The sequence below is a fragment of the Vanacampus margaritifer genome, chromosome 6 (assembly GCF_051991255.1).
Source record: "Vanacampus margaritifer isolate UIUO_Vmar chromosome 6, RoL_Vmar_1.0, whole genome shotgun sequence".
NCBI lineage: Eukaryota > Metazoa > Chordata > Actinopteri > Syngnathiformes > Syngnathidae > Vanacampus > Vanacampus margaritifer.
Window position 1 is genome coordinate 29770383 of NC_135437.1, and position 21707 is coordinate 29792089.

A 21707-nucleotide genomic window follows, 5' to 3' on the forward strand; every position below is an offset into this window, starting at 1 on the left:
GCACATTTGATTCGTGAGAGTTCCAACGCCCACCCGACCCCCCACTTAACCTCACCCCCTTCGACCTAGGACGCGCCCTCGCTGCGTCGCTCCGAGCTCCTCCGTCACTCCGCGGCGACCGCGGATCGAGTGCCCCTGACCGGCTTGGCCAGCTGAGAGTCACCCCCCCCCTCCCCCACACTCTCATCGGAAATCCATTGAACGTATTTTTACGAAGACGATGAGCGTCGACTGACGTTTTCAGGCCACTTTTTAAACCCCCCCCAAACGAAGTTGACATGGCTCGCGCGCCGTGGGACTGTCGTCGGTGTCGGGCTTAACGGAACCGCGCCATCATGCCCTTCCTGACCCGGCTGCTGTGCGTGTGGATGTGCGCCGAGGCCGTGGCCGCGCACGCGGGCGAGCACAAGCGACGGTGGCGCACGTTCAACGGAGCGACGTCGCGGGACGTCCTCCGCCCGGAACCGGAGTCGGAGTCGCCGTCGTCCGAAGCCGCCGCGGCGCTTCCACCCAGCCCGGTGCGTCATCACGATGGCCACTCGGCGTTACGCGCGGATGCGGAGCTGCGGTCGAGCGAATGCGAACGCGAACGCGGGACGGCCTGCGACCCGCCACCGAGGACGAGGAGGCACAAGCACCGGCGAGGCGAGCGTCTCCGGCGCCGATCGGCCGCCGCCGCCGCCGCGTCGGTCATGGCGCAGGAGCGAGAAGAAGACGACCCCGAACCCCCGTCAAGCGCCAACGCCAGCGACTACGACTACGCGGGGGTGGGCTCGACCGACGCGCCGCCTTTGGAGCCGGGCACCCCTCGCGGCAAAGTGAAGCGGGTGCGGAACCCGTTCTACCCGCTGGACGCGGCGGCGTGCGGCGCCTACGCGCTGCTGGCGGCCGCCTTGGCGCTGGTGTGCGCGGGCGTGCTGGGCAACGTGTCGCTGATGTGCATGGTGTGCCACAACTACTACATGAGGAGCATCTCCAACTCGCTGCTGGCCAACATGGCGCTGTGGGACTTCTTGGTGCTTTTCTTGTGCCTGCCGCTGGTGCTCTTCCACGCACTGACCGACGACTGGCTGCTGGGGGAGACGGCCTGCAGGCTCGTCCCCTACCTGGAGGTGAGCGACGCCGCCTCACCCAAATCTTCACACGCTCGCCTCTCCAGACCTGTTCATCCTCTTTACACCCCCCCCCCCCACACAACTCATCTGTTCCTTCGTCTAGGGCTGTTCAATTCATCGAAATTCAATTACAATTTCAATTACTGTATTACACTCCATAAGGACATAGTCAGCATAACTGCATAACATAATACATTTTTGTCCGAAAGGAACTTGCATAATTAATGTTTCAAAGGATTTTATTTGTCTTAATACTGTTTACGGTTAAACATTTTCTTATTATTGAGTTGTTTAAATTTATACATTTGCACTTTTTTTTTTAAGGTTTTTAAAATAACTAATACTAATAACTTTTGTCCTTTTGTTTAGAAATTCAATTACAATTTCAATTAATACACTCCACAATTACAAAATCAGCGTAATTGTAAAAAAAAAGAGAAAAAAAGATTAAGATTATTCATACTATACTGAGTTGTTTAAATTTATAACTTTGCACCTTTTTTTTTTTATAATAAATGTTTTTTTTGTCCAAAAGACATTTGTAATTAGTGTTTCAAATAATTTTATTTGTCTTAATATTGTTTACATTTAAACATTTTCTTGTTTTGTAGCAACAAATAAATGATTGTCCTAATCGTGATTTCAATTATTACCAAAACAATCGTGATGAATATTTTCATCATAATTGAGCAGTCTTCTTCCTTTTTTCTCTTCCACTTCAACTTTTCCTTCTCTTCTTCCTCATTCTCCTCTTCATCCCCCTAATCCCATCTTCATCCTCTTTCTGCTCAACATATTGTGATGGGATGTTTGTGCTTCCTGTCTTATTTCTCTCTTTCTGTTTTGGCGCTTAAAGGACAATAAAATCCAAAATACCCGCAAAATAGCTTTTACTCTTTGATTGCGGCGTTAGGCTCCTCCCTCCTTTTCTTCATGTCCAATTTGTGTCTTATTTTGGCGTCGGTGCTGCTCAATTGTTTTGGCAGGATGTTAATCCTTCCTGCTAAACAAAACAAGATTAAAATTGTTGTAAGGAGGCGGCAGACTACATTACAGGAGCTTTTTTATGTTTAATCTGCTCAACATGAAGACGAGCTGATCATGTGACACGCCTGTAGCCAATCACAGCACAGATCACAATTAATGAGGTTTTAGATTCGAACAGGGTGAACCCCCTTCCCCCCAACTTGGATTTATTGATGATTTTTTTCTTTCAATTGTCTAATTTCTAAATAGAGGTTTATTTCATTTTTATGACATTTGGTTGAGCTAAATGCTAATGAATGACTCTCATATATGATTGTGGATTGACTGTGTCATTTCATTGCCATCTAAACTTCTTAGATGACCTGATTGAGTTTTATTTTGGGAGGAGTCTCTTGCTTTCTGTTCTTTACATATGACATCTTTTAATGTGGCACAAAATAATCAGTATTATAAAGTACTTATCTTTTATTATGTCGGGATGCTTACGTTTCCTGTTCTTGAGGTCAAATCTTCTCTTTTATTTTGGCGTGATGTTGGTCTTTTCTAGCAGCAGAAAATGTTGTGCTAGTTTGTTGGCGTTTCCTGTCCTTTTGCTAACGTGCCCCTCCCACCCGCAGGTGTCGTCCCTCGGCGTGACGACGTTCACGCTGTGCGCGCTCTGCATCGACCGCTTCCGCGCCGCCGCCAACGTGCGCTCGTACTACGAGATGACGGACAACTGGGCGTCCACCAGCGCCAAGCTGGCCGTCATCTGGGTGGGCGCCCTGCTGCTGGCCCTGCCCGAGCTCCTCATCCGCCAGCTGGTGACGGAGGAGGCCGACACCCCCGAGCGCGGGGCGGGGACGGCGTGCCAGCGCTGCGTGGTGCGCGTGTCCACCCGCCTGCCGGACACGCTGTACGTTCTGGGCCTGACGTACGGCGGCGCCCGCCTCTGGTGGTTCTTCGGCTGCTACTTCTGCCTTCCCACGCTCTTCACCATCTTCTGCTCGCTGGCCACCGCCCACAAGATCCGCAGCGCCGAGCGGGCGGCGGCGGCGCCCACGCGCGGCACCAAGAAGCAGATCCGCCAGGAGAGCCAGATGAACTGCACGGTGGTGTCGCTCGCCATCCTCTACGGCTTCTGCCTCATCCCTGAGAACGTCTGCAACGTGGTTGTGGCCTACATGGCGGCGGGGGTGGCGCCCCGCACGCTGGACGTCCTGCAACTGCTGAGCCAGCTGCTCCTGTTCTGCAAGGCGGCGGCCGCCCCGCTGCTGGTCCTGTGCCTGTGCGAGCCTTTCCGCCGGGCCTTCCTGGACTGTTGCTGCTGTTGCTGCCGGGAGTGCGGCAGCCCGAGCGCCGGAGCCCCCGCGGACGCCGCTGGCATTGGCGGCGGCGGCGGCAACCACCAGCTGGAGCTAACGCGCGGTGATGCCGTCCCCAACGACGGGGAGACGTCCACCACCTACGCCACAGTGGGGACGCACTGCTGAGGTCAAAAACTTACCGGCTGCAACTTGACAGATTTTGGCCAAAATAGTTGGACCGGTTCTTGTACTTGGCAACAGCGCCACCTGGTGGGACTTGTCTGTGCCTGTGGTGACCGGAGCTAGTAGGCTAACGGTGTTGTAACCTCAGGCACAATCGATGACTCAAATAAGGTGAAGGGGGGAGCTGTGTGTGAAGCCGCTAGTTAGCGACAACTAGCTGCGATAGGTGCTGACTTTTAGGGCTATCGAGTCTCATTTCCGATTCACAAGAGTTCAGTTCGATTCGATTTAGATTTTTTTATTTGATTCACTTCAATCCGATCTCAATTAATTGTGGAATATCAATTAACTATGGAACAATTCTTCAAGTACATGATATAAACTCCACAAATATCCACAGATATTAAATTTTGCAGGTTAAATGATTTACTTTATTAACTCAATTCACTCGCAGCCATTTTCACTCCGGCTTTTTACTGGATTTTGACCGATTTTGCAAGGCCCACAAATATTGTCTTCTATTGCTATAAAAACATGGAAGCTACCAAAAGAAAGATTAGAGTCCCTTCTTTCATCGGGGAAAATTATATTTGTATGTGTTTCACTTTTGCAGCCACTAGCATTGGAACATAAACAAGTTTCATCATTATTCACATTTCTGTTGAAAACACTGTTAAAAGGTCGTCCGCGCAACAGGAAGTTAGCCATGTTCCTTTCACTTGCACCTGCGCCTTCGGTCCTCTAGGTGGCGTCACGATTGTACTTTAGCTTTTAATGTAGCCGTGCGGTCATGGAACAATTTGTAGCCACGTTAATGATCATTAAAAAAGCTTCCAATGTGTATTTTGTCCATCTGTGCTTTTAAAGGTCGTTGTAGGGCATTTATGCTAATAGTTCACAGATTCAGGTGAATGAGTTGTCGTCACACCCGTGCGATGGCCAACCACCACTTGAGGCCGACAAAGAGCAAGGTTCCAAATGATACACGGGACGAGACTTTCATTGCTTTACTGCGAAACTTTATAAAGTGGTAAATTTACGAGTTTTATCTCTCACAATTTCGCAGCTTTCTAAAGTCGCAAAATTGATGAGTTTTTCTCTCACAAATTTGCTACTTTTATAGTTGCAAATTTGCGAGAAAAAAATGTACGAGTTTTTTTTCTCGCAAATTAGCTACTTTATATAGTGGGAAATTTTCCACTTTATAAAGTGGCAAATACTGTATGTGAGTTTTTTTCTTGAAAAACTGCCTCTGCCCTCTAAAAGAATGTATACTGCATTTATACGTGGCCCTAAAACGCTGTCGTCATTTTGCGTCTTCAGATGGGGAAAGAATGCACAGTGCTTCATTTTTTCAGTTTTTTTTCTTTTTCTTATCTTAAATCCTTTTCCCAAAACCGACCAAATGAATTTCTTGACTTGAATTTGTAGAGTCACTAGCTGCATCTTAGCTTTTTTGAGGGGTCATCTCCCCATTGCTTGGACCTTTTCGTTCCTCCCAGCCAGCAGCGCGAGTACAAGGCCCGCCATTGTCCCCGGGGCCCGCCCGCCCGCCCGCCCGCCGCCGTGTGAACGGACCCACAGTGCTCCGACACTGATGTATTGTGTTCTTTCTGGCCCGTAAACAAGCACCCAAATATTCCAAACAGGCTTCGGCTGACATTGAAAGCACACTTCACTGCATTCCACCGACTTTCATGGACGATGCTAGCATGCTAAAATGCTATTGTTGACGTGCCAGTTCCCGTTAATGCATGTCAATAATAATCATTTGATGCTATCTAATCCCGCAGAGGGCCGTTGTGGTTTTGGCAGGCTTGGGCGCTGCGTGTTTGGGTCTTTGTTGTCTTTGTGGAGCAGGCTGGTGGCCCCCGTCGCTGCTCCGGCAATGAGACGGCCCCCATTCATCGGCTCACAATGGGCCAGAAGAACACGCTCACACGCTGGCCCGAGCACGCCATGTCCTGGCAGGGTCCTGGTCTTAGGGCTTAGGGGGGTTCCACAGGCTGGTCTGGATGAGGTGAGTGTGTCACTTGTTTGCTCCCCCCCCTTCGCCCCACCAGTAACTGTCCTTGCACCTGCACCTTGACCAGTCACATGAGCACCCACTGGGCCCGCCTCCAGTCACATGACCACCGAAGAGTAAGTATTACTCATATTTACTCCATGAAACGACGACATCGAGGAGCGGACGTCTGGTTTCTCCAGACATTTGTTGCCGTTCTCGTCTTTTCTTTCGCTTCTCCAGTGGGAGGAGCCAACTTGTAAGCAAGCTCACAACGAAAGAAATAACATTTGACCGTTGATGCCGACCTTTCACCCTTTCTAGCAACAATTGCGAATAGTTTGTGCAAATGACATGTTTTATGCTTCATGTTGTTTGCGTTGTTATGTTCTACCCGAATCAGACCACAAGAACTTAGCCACAATATCCCAGGTTAGCCCAGCAAAGCCTCGTTTCCACCGACGGTATCTACTCTACTCTACTCTGCTATACTTGGCTCTACACCAAAAAGCAGTGCGTCTCCACTGCCACGGCCACCCCCCGGGACCCCCTCCTCACCTTGCCAATGACGTCATGCTAAAGTGACCGCAGCTAGCGTGCACGGCGCACGCAGGCGAAAACAACGGAGAGCGCAAACAATAGTTTGTGTCTTTTTATTTCAGCCTGAAGACATCGAATGAATATTGCAGCACCAGAAGACTGCATTCAATCATGTTCGAAAGGTTTGCACCTCCTCAAAAGTCCTGCTCGGAAGCCATTGTTGTCCTCTCGAACCAATCATTGGCCTCCAAAATAATGACGTCACGTTTTGGAACTGGGCTACTTTTTTTTTAGAATCGCAAAGGAGCAGGTACCAGAAAAAAGCGTGTAGAGTAGAGCCGGGTAGATACCGTCGGTGGAAACGAGGCTTAAGTCTCAAGACAACAAAATACATGCTAAAGACAAACTTATTCAAGGTTTGAACATATGCAAAATGAAGCAGAATGAAAATGCAAGAATCTTGAATCGCGGGTGATATTTTGGGGCGCAAGTTAGCAAAGCGCCGGCTTCCCGTTCTGTGTGGACGGCTTGCGACGGTGAAGACAAATCCCTCGTGGGTCCGAAAATCGGATTCTGATTCCCGAGGTCCTTTTGTACTTGACCAAAAGGATATTGTGCAAGTTTAATGTGACATTTCAACGGGAACCCTGCGCCATCGCACCTTGATGTCCGCCAATCGGATTGCGCCTTGCAATGGCGCTGCTGGGGAAAGAGGCTTGATTTTGATGTCAGCTGAACAGAACCTTCTAATGGGATGTAGCTAGTTAGCTATGTAAAGAGTAGTCTTCCATTACCCCCCTCCCCACAAAAAAAAGTAAGTCACATGACAAGCCACCTTCTCCTCCAAACTCATTTGACACCCTACCTTCCGACACATCTTCTAGTCATGTGACCACCCATCATCCAGTCTCCGCCCACCTGCCCCTCCCCCAACGCATCATCGTGGCGTGAAACATTTTTTGCGGGATGATTGTGTGAAAAATGTTGTGATGGTCCAATTAGCACGGCAAAGACATTTTGTAGGAACAATGGCCGCTAGTGTTCCGGCCCTCATCGTCGCGGGGATTCCTAAATTGTGTGGTGGCCCCTCCCTGATGGGACGAGCGCGGAAAGAGGTGTTGGGGGATAAATTCCCTCATCGGTGCATCACTTTGGCCAGCTGGTGACCTAAAAAGCTTCCGACAAAGAAGAATGAGGACAATGAAGCTCTTCTAGCCCCGCGACCCCCCCCCCCCTGAACTAATCTCCATCTTGTGTCAGAGCAGATTACACAGTTGATACTTTTAAATGACATCAACTGTTTTATTCCCCATGAACTGTAGGAGGCGCTCTTAACACAAATGTTGTACTTGGCGTTGATTTAAAGATGGTTTCAGGCAAAAGCTCACATTCGCTGACACACAAAAGCGAGACTGTTGTGGATTCTTCAGGCCGATGGATTGTGAATATATGAATATGAAAGGCAAGAGGAAAAGTCGAGTGTTCTGTGGAATGTCTTCATGAGAGCAAACAATGACAGGGTTTGATTCACCATCATCGGTCATTCGCAAAATAAACCTGCATGTTTTCACTTCCTGCTGACTGTAGTCTATTTTTTTTAGCCCCAAACAAAATGTCAAAAACAAGAAAGTTTTGTTTGATAAACGGTTATTAATGACTGCTGAGATGCAACCTCTGACTCCCCCTAGAGGACACAAAGCTCCACTGCAGCTTTGCCTTGTCCTGACAGACGAAGAGAAGGGGCTACATCATCAGAGGTGGGCAATCTCGGTCCTCGAGGGCCGTGGTCCTCTGGGCTGCGCCGACATGCCACGCAGGAGGCGGGACTTCCCACTTCCTGGTTTCCACACATCAGCTTTGTTTACCTTTCCTGTTTGCGACGTGTGGGCCGCGTCCCAGTTCTTGCGCGTTCCGTCGGCCGGTGCGAGTGTGTCGGTATCGGTTGTTCCAAGCATCCCAGGGAGTTGAGACGCCCGTTGGGGGCGCGGGTGCGAGTGTTGGAACTGGAGCCGGAAAACGATGCCGATGTGTGAAACCCCAAAGTGAGAAGTCCGTGGCATCTTACCTCCTCGTTGAACTAATTGAAGGTTAAAAAATTGAATTGTTGACCAACTTTTAAAAATCGCTTCAAGTAGTAACGCACGATTGAATGACGTTAGCCCAAAGTGATTACGCTTAAGTGATTATGAGCTCATTAAACTTAATACTTGGGATTGGAGTCATTTTGAATATATTAAGTTTAATGAACTCATAATCACTTAAGCTTAATCACTTTGGGCTCACTTCATTCAATTGTTTTATTACTTGAAGCAATTTTTAAAAGTTGCGTCAACAATTCAATTCCTAATCTAAAATTGGTTCAACAATTCTCTTTTTAGAGAGTTCTCAGCCCCGGTCCAGTAGCCCTCTCCACTCCGTTTTCCATGTCTCCCTCAGACAACAGATGTTTCAAGCTATCAATCAGCAAGCTCTGCATGAAGCCTGATAATGATCCTCAGCTGTGTTGACCGAGGGAGATATGGAAAACAGCCTGTTTGTCGTGATTCAAATGATCAGCTAATCAATTAGCAAGATCTGGAGAAGCCCGATAACAATCCTCACCTCAACAGTTCCTGGCTGTACTATTTTTAGAAAGAAGATGCACCTCTGGCTCCCTCTTGAGGAAAGAAGCCGCAAATGTAGAACACGAGTTCCAGACTTAAATTTGAAGTGCGGGACGTGACTATAAACTGATTTTTGAGCGCTTTTTTTTTTTTTTTTTCACTTTAGAACATGCATTTGTACTTTTTTTCCAACCTCCACAAAATAGGTGTTAAACAAAAACAGATGATAGAATAGGACAAGCTTTATTAGCAATTTCTTTTGGACAACATTGTTGCAATTACATTCAATTGTCTCCAAACAGAAGATTACGACAAGCGTCAAATGCAGGCACAATCCAGAAAAGGTTTGGGGCCAGAAATCAAAGTTTTGTAACGGCAAAACAAATAGATCAAGTTAAACTTATTTCAATGAAGTTAAACAAGTAGCAACATGCAGGCATGTGGTCACGTGGACAGATTTTTGAGAAACCAGATTAGGATTGTGCGGGACAACATTACCCAGAAATACGGAATGACATCCTGCCCCCGACAGGGCTCGCAAGTTGGAGCAGACTCACGACGGCGGCCATCAGGAGCAAGTACCACCCGCGGGACGGGCGACACCCGCTCGAGCGAAGCGCGGCGTAGTCGGCGCTTTTCTCGATGGCGTTCAAGGGCCTGACCAAACGGCACGGCTGCTCGTCGTAGCACATGCAGTCAAAATGGCGCTCGAACCAGTCCACGTCGTCCTGGGACAGGCCGCCGCCGCTCACCGTTAGCGGGCTAAGGCGGTCGCGGCGCTGGATGCGGTAGCGGCGAGAATCCAGGTGGAGGTAGACGTCGTCGTTCCAGCGCTTGCGTACGCAGCGGCCCCGATTCTGGCAGAGCGCCGCGCTGCACTGCCCGGTCGCCGTGGAAACGTTGAGGATGTACGGGTTCATCACATCCTTCAGGTGGCGCCAGGCGTCAAAACACGAGTCCTGCGGGGAGGAGGAGGCCGTCAACTCAAGGTAAACATGGCACTACTTTGTTGCTTTTTCGAAGAGTTGGTGTCTTGTCTTGAAGGCGTCACTTCGATGGAAGCACGCGACGTTTCTGTCACAAATGCAAAGTGCGGTCTTGGGAACTTGCAAAGTACTCGTCCTACATGAGTAAAATGAAACGGTTGCATACTTGAACTTTGGACAGATTGCAGCGCAAAAGGCCATCTTGGAATACTTTCCCAGCCAAGTCTTCACAAGTATCCAACCAGAGGTGGCAAAACCAGGTCCAGTAAGTCCAGTAAGTAAAAACCCTGCCACAGTTTGGCTTTAGCCATTAATGCTAGCTAGCCAGCTAGCTCCCTAGCAGGTAAACGAGCACCATGGGAGCTAGTTAGCTAGCACCATGGGAGCTAGTTAGCTAGCATCAATGGCTAAAGCCAAACTGTGGCAGGCTTTTTACTTTCCGGACCTGGATTTGCCACCTCTGTATCCAACCAATGCGTCCTCGTTTTAAGCTAGCAGACAAGAACGACATCCGGGTATTCCACGGGTTCTCGGTTTATGGATACTTCCAATTGGAACCGTGCTCTGACGACGTTCCACGAGATTGTAAGAACAGACTCATTTGGAAAGTGAAAAATACCCGCAGCCTGTTGACTTTTTCGTTTTGAGGCGTCCTCAGCAGTTTCGCAAGATGCGTTCTTACGTTCTGAGTCAATGTCGTCGCCCGCCATCACCTCCCATGCAGTCAAATGACATCGCACCTTCTGTGGTCGCGTTCCTGCCAGCACTCGCAGCTTGTTTGCTTTGCATTTGGAAATGTGCGCGTCTCGAAAAGTGGAAAAAGGAGTCTGGCGGTATGCGAAGTGCCTCGCAAAGATTGTAAATCTGAGCTGGCGGCACTTTAGAGTCACTTTGACTGAATCACCGCCGCACTTGACGCCCGTCGCTCGAGGGCATTTTGTCAAAAAACAAAGATGGCGAAACGCTCGTTCCTGTCGGCGTCTGCGTGTCAAAGCGACGGGTTCAAATGAAGAGATTGTTGACTGCTTACCTCACTGTCGCAGACGTTCATGTCTCCCCAAGAAACGACGCCGGCCGCTCCGAGGGCAGCCGCCTCGCCGATCGTGCTGACCAGGTCCATCTGAGATCAAAGCACCAATGAGATGCGAGCGCCTGGCAACATGTGACCTTTTGTGCCACCTTCACCTCTGACATGTACTCGTCCGTGCTGTCCTTGTAAACGGGGCGGATGAAGGCGTAGACGGGGATGGAGTAGGCGGCGTTGGGGAGCGACGACACCCTGGCGGCTTCCTTCAGGCGATGGCGCACGAAGCGTCGCGCTTGCTCCGAGTTGCGCAGCGCCACTTCCAGGTAGATGGACGGGAAGAGGGCGCTCGACTCCCTCCACAGCCACAAGAGGTCGCTGTTGCGCTCCTCCTCGATGCTCGGACACTCGCCGGTGAACTTGAGCATGTCCTGCTTGAAAGGTTGCAAAATGTCAGGGAACGTTCCAAGACTCAAACGTTATTTAGCCAAAGTGGAGAAATCGAGAAAACAGGAAAGACTTGAGCCTTCTGTACTGTTACTTTCGGCGCTTTTAACCTCGTACCTGGTTGTAGTCGTAGTTGTAGCAGTCGGGGTAGAGGTAGTAGCCCCACAGCCGTTTGGGTCTCAAGCGCTTCCCAATGAGCAGCGAGCGCATGAAGTAGCGTTTGGCGGCGCGCTCGAACAGCACCTTGGCCCGCTCCTCCGCCGCGTCGTCAGACATGTCGCCGTTGCGAGCCTTCACTCGCTCGATGGAGCTCTGCCGGTAGATGTCTTTGCTGCCCCAGTTGCGGACCCACTGCGGGCGCCACTCCTCCAGGTCCAGAACGGCCAGGCCCGGACGGTCGTCGGGGATGTAGAACTCGATGTCGTCCTCAGCCAGCTCGCGGTGCTCCTGGAGGTCCACCAGCTGCGGCAGACCCTCGTCCACAAACTCGCCCGTGTCCTCGTCCACGTACGGGACGATCCCGAAGCGGTCGGTGTAGAAGATGGAGATGCTCTGGTTGGTGGCCGACTTGAGCGTGCTGCTGACCAGGTGGAAGTGCGACAGGTCCAGCGGGAGGCCGAAGCGGCTCTCGCACAACTCTGTGGGCGCGTTCCACATGAAGAGGAACGGCTGGTCCGATCCGATGGGCGGGGATGTCCAGGGTAAAGCCAGACCCGAGACCAGGAACAGCAACAGGGAGACCAGGCAGGACACAATTTGCTTCATTCCAGCTGCGCACAAAAATGACAAGCTTTTTCAAGTTGCGTGACGTTACCAATGACTTTCTTCACGCAACCGCTTGGATGAACGTGTGTTTTGCAGGCACAACAGCAGAACTTTGGTTCTGGCCTTCTCGGCCTTCCGTTTATCAGGCTTCTTCGTGGGTCAAAGCGTCAGGCGGGAGGAGTTAGGAGAGACTGAAGCACAACACAACCCGATTGGTTTTTGTTTTGCACTTAGGAAAACTGCGGCCCGAGCTCTTTTTAGGAAAACTGCGGCCCGAGCTAGTTTTCCGAGCTCTTTTTAGGAAAACTGCGGCCGGAGCTCTTTTTAGGAAAACTGCAGCCGGAGCTCTTTTTAGGAAAACTGCAGCCGGAGCTCTTTTTAGGAAAACTGCGGCCCGAGCTAGTTTTCCGAGCTCTTTTTAGGAAAACTGCGGCCGGAGCTCTTTTTAGGAAAACTGCGGCCCGAGCTAGTTTTCCGAGCTCTTTTTAGGAAAACTGCGGCCTGAGCTAGTTTTCCGAGCTCTTTTTAGGAAAACTGCGGCCTGAGCTCTTTTTAGGAAAACTGCGGCCGGAGCTCTTTTTAGGAAAACTGCGGCCGGAGCTCTTTTTAGGAAAACTGCGGCCCGAGCTAGTTTTCCGAGCTCTTTTTAGGAAAACTGCGGCCTGAGCTCTTTTTAGGAAAACTGCGGCCCGAGCTCTTTTTAGGAAAACTGCGGCCCGAGCTCTTTTTAGGAAAACTGCGGCCCGAGCTCTTTTTAGGAAAACTGCGGCCGGAGCTAGTTTTCCGAGCTCTTTTTAGGAAAACTGCGGCCCGAGCTCTTTTTAGGAAAACTGCGGCCGGAGCTCTTTTTAGGAAAACTGCGGCCCGAGCTAGTTTTCCGAGCTCTTTTTCGGAAAACTGCGGCCCGAGCTCTTTTTAGGAAAACTGCGGCCCGAGCTCTTTTTAGGAAAACTGCGGCCGGAGCTCTTTTTAGGAAAACTGCGGCCCGAGCTAGTTTTCCGAGCTCTTTTTCGGAAAACTGCGGCCCGAGCTCTTTTTAGGAAAACTGCGGCCCGAGCTCTTTTTAGGAAAACTGCGGCCGGAGCTAGTTTTCCGAGCTCTTTTTAGGAAAACTGCGGCCCGAGCTCTTTTTAGGAAAACTGCGGCCGGAGCTCTTTTTAGGAAAACTGCGGCCCGAGCTAGTTTTCCGAGCTCTTTTTAGGAAAACTGCGGCCCGAGCTCTTTTTAGGAAAACTGCGGCCCGAGCTCTTTTTAGGAAAACTGCGGCCCGAGCTAGTTTTCCGAGATCTTTTTAGGAAAACTGCGGCCCGAGCTAGTTTTCCGAGCTCTTTTTAGGAAAACAGCATTAGCATTAGGATTTTTTGTCTGATTCACTTTTGTTGTTGTTGTTGTGCATTTTCCTCTCTACTGACTTTCTTCAGGCTTCTAAATCGGTGAACACTTAAACGGAGGTTCTCGTGCCACCCGTTTGGACACGTACTTGACAAGAAATGTATTTTTGACACCGCAGCACTTAAAATGGTTAAAATTACCCAATGTGGACATATGAGTGAGTCAGCACTTTTTGTCGTACATGTCAGAACATCCAAACGAGCGTTTCACATACTTTTCGCCTTTGGCTCTTTTCAAATGCCAGGATTAATCACATGTAGAAATCATTTCATGCGCGTTGCCAAACTAAAAGCAAGCCGAGAACTCCGGTGAACATCAAGATGACATTTGAGAGCAGACGATAAAAACATTTCTTCATCGCTTTGTTGCGATAAAAGCTCGCGTGACTTTGGGGCGAAGGTCGTAAATCAGTTGAAAATGAGGGCCGAGATGAAATGGGAGCACAAAAACAACACATCTTTGTGGACAAACTGATTGCTGTGTTGTTTTCACAGCCAGAATTCCTTTTTTCCAATCTAAAGCTTGTTTTGTTTTTGTGTTCAATTGATGTTCTATTTTGAATAGAGCATTCGATTTCCACTTTGTCTCATTGGTGTTTTTTTGTTTTTTTTGTAAATGCTAATATCAGATGTTTTTCTTCTTTTAGCTAATTTTGTAGTTTAGTTTCATGAACTTTTTCAGATATCATGTGTTGAAATGAGGTTATCACGCGAGTCACATTTTGTCGAATCGTTTTTCATTCTGCGATTTTGTGGGTTTTGTTCGGTCATCGTACGAGCAAACGTTTTCCAAACACGAAGCTTGCGTGTTTTTCAGGTTTTAGGCATCTTTGTTTGCATGATAAAAATGTCCCATGGAAGCGTTTTGGTTGCCATGATCGTATTAGCCAGCTTTTTTTTTTTATGCTAACATCAGAAGTTTTAATGAAGGCGACACTTTTTGTTGTCGCGATCGTCGTCATGGTCGACTTTTTTGTCCTGCGAATATCAGCACTTTTTCATTCAGTTTCGTTTTTTCATCTTCTAAATAACCGATTGACTTGATTGTTCCATTTCCGTTTAGTCTGTTTTGGTTGGCGTGACCGCATTAGGGAACTTTTTTCCCCGCTAACGTTTAAAGGGGAAGTCAAGTCAAAAATGTTCTTGACATAAATGTGACGCCGCTGGTCTAAACGCGGCATTCTGATGAATATTATGTTTGTGGAATATGAATCAAGCAACAAAATCAACCCGCTTTTTAATCTTATTAGGGGCGGCCATTTTGTTACTTGCTGTTGACTGAAAATGACATTGCAGTGTTGAGCAGGCTGACGTAACGGCCAATCACAGGTTTGGTCGTTTGACCTTTACAAGCTTTTCATTGGTTGAAGTGTTGAAATGTTGAAAATATTAAGGTTAAAATTAGCTCGTTATTGAATCCAAATGAGACCCCAGCTCATTGAGAAAAATTGTTTAATACATTTTTATGATAAAGTAAAAAAAAAAAAAAAACCTTTGAAAAAAAAGCAGTGATGTTGTGAAGCGTGTTGTATATTCGGAACTTTTACGAGGTCATCGGATCGTCGCCGTCACTGGAGCGCTTTTGTCTCCGGGCAGATTAGCGAGCCCCGCCAGGACTCCCGATTCTACAAAGTTAACAAGTCTGGCCCTTATTTTAACGGACGCATCACCAACCTGTGGTTTTGTCTCCTGGGAATTTTGGAAGCTGGGAAGTCCTCAGCGGCACCTGCGCAAAGACGGTTCCTGGTTGGTTTGCCGGCACCTCTTCAACTTTCCCTAAAAGCCCAAACCAGTTCCCGCCTTCTTGGTTCCACGCGAGGGAGGAGGAAGATGAGCCGCCACGGGACCGCCGATGTGCGGCGGACACACTGACGCACGCGTCTGTCCGGACACGTCAGGAATGTTGGGAAAGCTCACGTTTGGTCAACACTGACAAAGAACAGGAAATCCAGCTGCAATCGGGAGTCAACGCGAGAACACGTCAAGAAAGTCGCACGCTTCAAAGTATTTGCCTTTTTTTTTTTTTCTTTGAAAAAAATGACAGAAAATTTGGAACTTCAACTAAATGAGAAATTTTAACTTCTGTCAAATTCGGTTGGCTTGTCTATCGTGACTCAAATTAAAAAAAAAAAAGATTCAAGAAACCTTGGCTCAAAAGACCAAGATTTGAGTCGGCCTAAACTTGTCATGTGCGAGAAGATGATCGAATTTTGCTGCCTTATTTCACGTCAACCGTTTTGAAGAATTTTCGGTTCAGCGTAAATCAAAAGACAAACAAACACATTGTTGAATGTTGATGAAATAATCATCCGTATGCGACACAGCAGCTTTGCTTACCTCAGCTCAGCTCGTCTGAAGAGTTTGGCTTGCGAGTTGCGACTGCTGACTTGGACGTCCGCCGTCCTCACAAACAATTCAACAACTCTTTCAAGTTGAGCTTTTGTGGCACAATAAAGAGTTCGGGGACGCTCCGATACTATCCTTGAGGTCTGGTGACATTAAAGACGTCCATTTTCTAACCCCTCGCGAACCCGTTCATTGCTTTGCTTGGCTTGTTTTTTCGGTCGTGGATGTTTTTCTCTGCATTGAAAGTTTCCCGATTGTGAGCAGGTGTGTCTTGCTGATTGGCTGACTCGACCTAATTGCCGCCACGGGATTGGTCGGTGGAAGGACAGTCATCTTTTTTTGAACATCTGTTGATTGCTGTCTGGGCTTCTCTCCTGTCGTCCATTTCCAGCAAGCGGGTTCAACATGATTTCCATCCAAAACTCAAAGTTGACATCCAAAACCACAAAAAAAAAAAAGAAAAGTCTCAAGACGCCACGCCACAAAAAGCAGTCGGCCATTTTGCTTGGGAGCAACATCAATACTTGAAAATTCAACCCCCCAAAGCTATTTTCACTTTGGTGGGCTTGTCTACCATAAGTCGATCCACAAAAAAAGACAAATGAAGTCCGAAATTTTGCCTTGAAGAACGTAAGATTTGGGGGCAAAATTGATTCCGAATCAAATTTCATTTCGGAACATCAAATCACGAGTCATCCCACAAAAAAAAGTCACAAGGAGCCAAACCTGAACAGGAAGTCAGCTTTTAGTGCCGAGCGGCCATGTTAGGCTCATTTTGGCGCCCTTGCGTGCGTCCTCAAAGGTGAACTTTGCTTGGAAATGTTCTTGACTAACAAATATGAAGCGCGGGAGCCCAAAACGACGGCAAATCGCAACCGAATGAGTGTTTGCTTGAAATGGACGACGCAAAGAAAAAAGTGACGTCGGCGTTGCTGTCAAGATCTTTATTGAAGATGAAATCGAAATCCGCTTTCAACACGAAATGACAATTGAAAATGAAAACACTTGACAGTTTTAGCATAAATACGGAGTGGCACCTTGACTTATGAGTTTGAGTTGTTCCATGACTAAACTCGTAACTCAAATCTTCTCAAATATCAAATAGATCTTAGTTCCTTGGCACCAAAGATGCCACAAGATGGCAGCAAAGTGCTACTTTTTGTGGAAATGAAAGTCCTCAATTATTTGGTTGTTAGTAACATGACTTTAAAAGAACATTTTTGAAAATAATTTCCAGTCGAATACATTTAGCATAAACCTTATTTGCATATATGTCGCAATCTTGTTAGCGATGTAGCTTGATTGCACGCTGTTGTTTTTATAACAATAGCAGAGGTCAGTGGTTTTATTTTGAGATTCGTTTGTCATTATGGCAGAGGGTTCTTTTAAGGGCCGTGGCCGAGTGAGTGACGTCAACAACAACAAAAATCAACCAAGCGATGGCTCATAACCCCAAAAACTCTTACGTCGGGGCACTCATAAGTCAAGGGGACCACGTTGTACGATGCTGTTAAATTCCTCTGGCCGCCGGCCAGGGGGCGCCATTGCGCCGGCCTCACACCTTGATGACCTGGATGCCATCGGGCGGCGTGAGTCGCGGCCCGCACTCTGGTCCGGCGTAGCACTGGCAGGTGAAATCCTGGGCCCAGGCGTCCAGGTCTCCGGCGGACGGGAGACCTACGGCCACGTACTTGCCATCGGCTCGCAGGATGTTGAAGCGATCGGCGTCCAGGTGGAGGTAGAGGGACGCGTTGTAGCTCCGGCGGACGCAGCGGCCCCGCCCCAGGCACAGGGCCCGGCTGCACAAGATGGCCGCCGCCGTCACGTTGGCCAGGTAAGGGTTGAGCGTGGACGTCAGGTAGTCGGACAGCGACTGGCAGGAGGCCTGAAAGAACAGCAGAGAGACCGGAAGAGTCTTGTGCTAGATAAAAATCCATTCTCATAAGAATCGACATTCTCATTGAGTACGATTCAGAATCGATTTTAAGTGTCCCAAAATCAATTTCATTTCAATTATTTGATACTGTCTTGCGCTTGTTTGTGTGTGCCTTTATTGTGAGCGCGGTTCATGTTGTACCCGATTTGGCCACCTAGATGGACTGGTCACCACGCCTGTCCGAGGCTGACTTTTGGAGAGAGAAGTGTGGGAAAGAAACCCCCGGATTGGTCGCCAGCTTATCAAAGGACGCATACGGACAAAGTCATTCATGCCTTTTGGACAATTTAGTCGTCGATAAAATCAGTCACTGAAGGGCTGACTTTTACCACGAGAAGTGGGTTCACGCACACTGGATTGGTCACCAGTCGACATCAGTACCATTGACCAAAAATGGATTGGTCGCCAGTCAACATCTTGGTGCATGTAGCCAAACAACGGACTTGTCGTCAGAGCACATGTGGACTAACGAATAAGAAGAGATTGTACAGATCAAGGAATGCAGTGCAGCCAGAGGTGTCAAAAAACTGTTTCTACTTTCTGGACCAGGATTTGACACCTCTGAGTGCAACATAACGAAGTTTGTTGTCAGCATTTTTTCTTCTATAAGAGGAACAGCACATTTGGCGCCGCCGACTTTGTTTGGTTGCTTTTTTGCCGTGGTTACCTTGTCGTTGTAGTCTTTGCTTCCGCCCCACATAACCACGCCGGCGGCCCCCAGGGAGGCCGACTCGCCCACCGTGCTCACCAGATCCGCCTGGAAAGTCAGGAACAGGTCTTTGGGGTCCGGACAGGGCGGGAACATTTCATTTTGAGGATTAAAGGTCGCACAGTGTCCCAAATTGACAGAATTCTCTTTGACACGGACGGTTTCCAGCTTCTTCTAAGGCATTGATACAATATCAGAAGGTGGAAAACTGCTGGGTCTAATCCAGGGATGGCGAGATCCGGTCCTTGAGGGCCGTAGTCCGCAGGTTTTGGATATTTCTCTTCTTCAACACAACTGATTCATGATCAGCTCGTCAGCAAGCTCCGCATAAGCCTGACAACGATCCTGTTCATTGGAATGGGCTGCAGTTCGAGTGGGGAAACCTCTAGAACCTGCAGGACTCTGGCCCTCGAGGACCGCAGTTTGCCATCCCTGGTCTACTCGTGCCCTCCCTTACTTTGTTTGGAAATTGCAGCTTAAAAGGGGGTTCTGACTAAATATTTTTACAGAGAGATCCTGCTCTTTTGGAGCTACAAGTTGGCATCTTTTCCACACAAGAGATCCTGGAAAAAACAGAAGACTCAACATTCATCATCCTGTGCTTTTTACTCAAAACAGGGACAGCAGAAAACCATGTCAGGAGCCGTGCCTTTGATGGGCACAACCCGTGTGTGAAAAGGGCTGTGGATGCAAACCCGTCAACCAGGAAGTTAACCTTTTACCAGAACAGTGACGTTTTGACAGGCACTTTTAGCGACACTAAAGCAGCAGACTCACCGTGGTCTCAAAAATCCTGTTCTGGCCTCGATACAGGGGTCTGGAGAAGACGTAGATGGGCATGGTGAACTTCCGTTTGGGCAGGGCCGCCACCCTCAGGGCCTCACGGACCCGATAGCGCACATAGAGAGCCGCCTGGGGGGAGTCCCTCAGGGCGAGGTGCAGGTAGACGGACGGGAAGAGGGCAGTGCTGTGCTCCCACAGCCACATCAACTCCTGGTTCTGCTTGTGGGCCTTGGCCGAGCACCGGCCCGTGTAGCCGGGCCGGTTCCAGCCGTAGTTGTAGCAGTTGGGGAATAAGTAGAACCCCCAACGGCGGCTCGGACGCTCCCCGACTCCGAGCTTGAGGGTTCTCTCCATGAAGCTCCGCCCGGCCCTCTGGAACTGGTCCACAGCCATCTCGGAGATCTTATTCAGGGACAAGAACGGGGAGTCTTGCAAGGCATTGGCTAAGGACAGCTTTTGGTAGATGCGCTTGAAGCCCCAGTTCTGGGCCCACAGGGGGCGCCAGGACTCCCAGTCTATGACCGCGAGGCCGGGGGATTCGTCATGGGCTACGTAGTGATCAATCTGACGCCGGGCTTTGAGCAGATGTGCCGTCAGGTTGCCATTTTGAGGGATGCCACCCTCCCGACGCGTCCGCCTGGCGGGGTCGATCTTGGGGTAGAGGCCCAGTCGGTTCTCATAGAAGATGGTCAGGAACTGGCCTGGGACGGAAGCCGGCGTGGTCACCGCCTGGAAGAAGTCAGGACCAAATGGAGTTTCATGAAGCAACTACAGCTAGAAGGCAATTTCGGTAGAAATCAGAACTCAGCTGAAATGCTGTGTGATTGTTAAAATGTGGAATGTGAGAAATTGGCAAACATGAATAATCCTTCCCAAGATTTGCCGACTGAGGTGATTAGTTTGAAGTTGGAATGTGCAAGATTGTGAAAGAATGAGCTTTTGGTGTTGATGGTGGACCCGAAATCCTTCGGTACCTGGAAAGCGGCCGTGTCCAGCGGGATGTCCAGACGCTGGCACTGCTCAGTGCGGCCGTTCCATACGGCAACAAAGGGGTGCTCGGGGATCAGGGGCGGCTCGGTAAACGGCTGGGGAGGCGGCTCGGGAGGCGGCTGGGTGTCGGCCACGGGGGGGAAACTCATAATGATGCAGCACAGGAAGTACAGGAACTTTGTCATGTTCAAGACTAAGAGAAGAAAGACGACACTTTGACTTGCTCGCAAATCAATGATCAAACTCTGCATGTGTTGCAGTAAGACGCATTGCTGGTTCATTCTTTTGGGACCCGGATTACCTCTCGGGTCTCTCGGCTTTCTTTGAGTCAGCTGAGTCGGTGTTTAATTGTTCACTTGAGTACATCCGAGTCAGCGCTGTCGTCCAATGACAGTCAACAGACACAAGCACGTCTTGTGAGTTGCACTCAAGTCAAGTCAGTGAACGAGAACCAAGTCTGAGATGTGATCCGAGTCTTGGATGTTTCTAGCGAGTCCCTGAACACAAGTCGGTGAACCGATCCATCTGAATCGTTTGAGTCTGCCGTGAGTCTGCTCAGGCAAGTTCATCAACCAAAACATCCCAATCATCCAAGTCTTGCACTTGAGTCGGTGACGTGACAAATTCAAATCATCCGAGCCTGTTCTGGTGTTTGCGCTTAGTCCGCTAACTCCAGGCAGTAAACGGACCCAACCCAATCATGGGAATTGGTTGCGTTTCCATTGAGTCCTGCAACGCCAGTCAATGATCCAACACAACCAAATCATCCAAGTCTGGGAATAAAGAATCAGTCAACCAATACAAGCTAATCGTTTGGACGTTGGAATCTTTTGTGTTTCAAGTCAGTCTGTCAACGCAAGTCAGTCGATCAATACGACGAAATCTTGTCCGTGGCGAGTCCACTAAGACAAGGAAGTCAACAAGACAACGGAATCATTTAAATCCAGGCCGTTTTTTGGACGAGTCTGCTGAACTGAGTCCGTCTCGAATCCATCGGAATCGTTTGAATTTCCGCCAACGTCAGCCGGTGGCCAACACATCAAAATGATCGGGAACGTTTTCATTCCATCAACTAACTCCAGTCGGTCAAGCGACGCCATGCAAGGATCCTGGTTCACAGAATTTCTGGTGACTTTGTTAACTCAAGGCAGTAAAACAACAACGGCCAAATCAATTCCTAAAATACATTTGATTTCAAACAAAATCGCTCTACGAGTGTTTTTACAGGTTCGTTGTAAACGGATCAAATGTATAAAGTGGCAAAACCCGATCCTACCTGCGTCTCGTCTCTGCGCCAGTAAAGGTCGAACTTCCCTCTCTGCTTCTTTTCTGATACTTCTCGTGTGAAACAAGAAATGACACGCGAGTTAGCCAACTAGCCACGAACCATTATTTTTGTTTATCAACGATCGTCCATCTGTTGTCGGCCGAAAGCGTCTTCCTCTTTTCTACAATCAGCCTGAAAACAGTGACTATTTAAAAGCCATGAAGCAAACGCTTTAAAGTTAAACAAAAAGGAACATCATTGGTAACATGGTTGATTTATTTGCAGTTCATTTACATTCATGTGCTGCACGTTTTATTCTACAATCAGGATATATAAAAAAAAAC

The 21707-nt window shown here is 48.8% G+C and overlaps 3 protein-coding genes across 5 annotated transcripts; 1 reads left to right on the forward strand and 2 right to left on the reverse strand.

The window, feature by feature from the left end:
* The first annotated feature begins 69 nt into the window (after window positions 1–69).
* On the forward strand, window positions 70–4414 carry LOC144053683 (prosaposin receptor GPR37-like). Its single transcript, XM_077568388.1, has 2 exons — window positions 70–1112; window positions 2720–4414. Exons 1-2 carry the CDS (start codon window positions 336–338, stop codon window positions 3572–3574), a joined length of 1632 nt encoding a protein of 543 aa, XP_077424514.1. The 5' UTR covers window positions 70–335; the 3' UTR covers window positions 3575–4414.
* A 4529-nt stretch (window positions 4415–8943) lies between these two features.
* LOC144054090 (hyaluronidase-5-like) lies at window positions 8944–15932 on the reverse strand. 3 transcript variants are annotated; one of them, XM_077569171.1, is made up of 6 exons: window positions 15670–15932; window positions 15007–15261; window positions 11294–11946; window positions 10891–11163; window positions 10736–10825; window positions 8944–9678 (listed from the first exon to the last, which is right to left on the reverse strand). In XM_077569171.1, exons 3-6 carry the CDS (start codon window positions 11939–11941, stop codon window positions 9214–9216), a joined length of 1476 nt encoding a protein of 491 aa, XP_077425297.1. In that variant the 5' UTR covers window positions 11942–11946; window positions 15007–15261; window positions 15670–15932; the 3' UTR covers window positions 8944–9213. The 3 variants fall into 3 exon arrangements, with proteins under 3 accessions (XP_077425297.1, XP_077425296.1, XP_077425298.1); XM_077569170.1 differs by having other exon boundaries at window positions 15007–15284; XM_077569172.1 differs by having other exon boundaries at window positions 10891–11160; window positions 15007–15284; window positions 15670–15929.
* A 675-nt stretch (window positions 15933–16607) lies between these two features.
* spam1 (sperm adhesion molecule 1) lies at window positions 16608–21386 on the reverse strand. The gene is made up of 5 exons (XM_077569613.1): window positions 21373–21386; window positions 20081–20289; window positions 19101–19835; window positions 18282–18371; window positions 16608–17563 (listed from the first exon to the last, which is right to left on the reverse strand). The coding sequence occupies exons 2-5, from the start codon at window positions 20279–20281 to the stop codon at window positions 17234–17236; spliced, it is 1356 nt and encodes a 451-aa protein (XP_077425739.1). The 5' UTR covers window positions 20282–20289; window positions 21373–21386; the 3' UTR covers window positions 16608–17233.
* Between the last annotated feature and the right edge of the window lie 321 nt (window positions 21387–21707).

Excerpts from the sequence above, each read along its gene's own strand:
- LOC144053683 (XM_077568388.1), top strand. The coding sequence starts at position 336 with ATGCCCTTCCTGACCCGGCTGCTGTGCGTGTGGATGTGCGCCGAGGCC. Across the intron at positions 1,113-2,719 it reads GGCTCGTCCCCTACCTGGAG|GTGTCGTCCCTCGGCGTGAC; the intron begins GTGAGCGACGCC and ends TCCCACCCGCAG.
- LOC144054090 (XM_077569171.1), bottom strand. The coding sequence starts at position 11,941 with ATGAAGCAAATTGTGTCCTGCCTGGTCTCCCTGTTGCTGTTCCTGGTC. Across the intron at positions 11,164-11,293 it reads ACAACTACGACTACAACCAG|CAGGACATGCTCAAGTTCAC; the intron begins GTACGAGGTTAA and ends CAACCTTTCAAG. Across the intron at positions 10,826-10,890 it reads CGGACGAGTACATGTCAGAG|ATGGACCTGGTCAGCACGAT; the intron begins GTGAAGGTGGCA and ends CTTTGATCTCAG.
- spam1 (XM_077569613.1), bottom strand. The coding sequence starts at position 20,281 with ATGACAAAGTTCCTGTACTTCCTGTGCTGCATCATTATGAGTTTCCCC. Across the intron at positions 19,836-20,080 it reads TGGACACGGCCGCTTTCCAG|GCGGTGACCACGCCGGCTTC; the intron begins GTACCGAAGGAT and ends GACTTCTTCCAG. Across the intron at positions 17,564-18,281 it reads GCAAAGACTACAACGACAAG|GCCTCCTGCCAGTCGCTGTC; the intron begins GTAACCACGGCA and ends CTGTTCTTTCAG.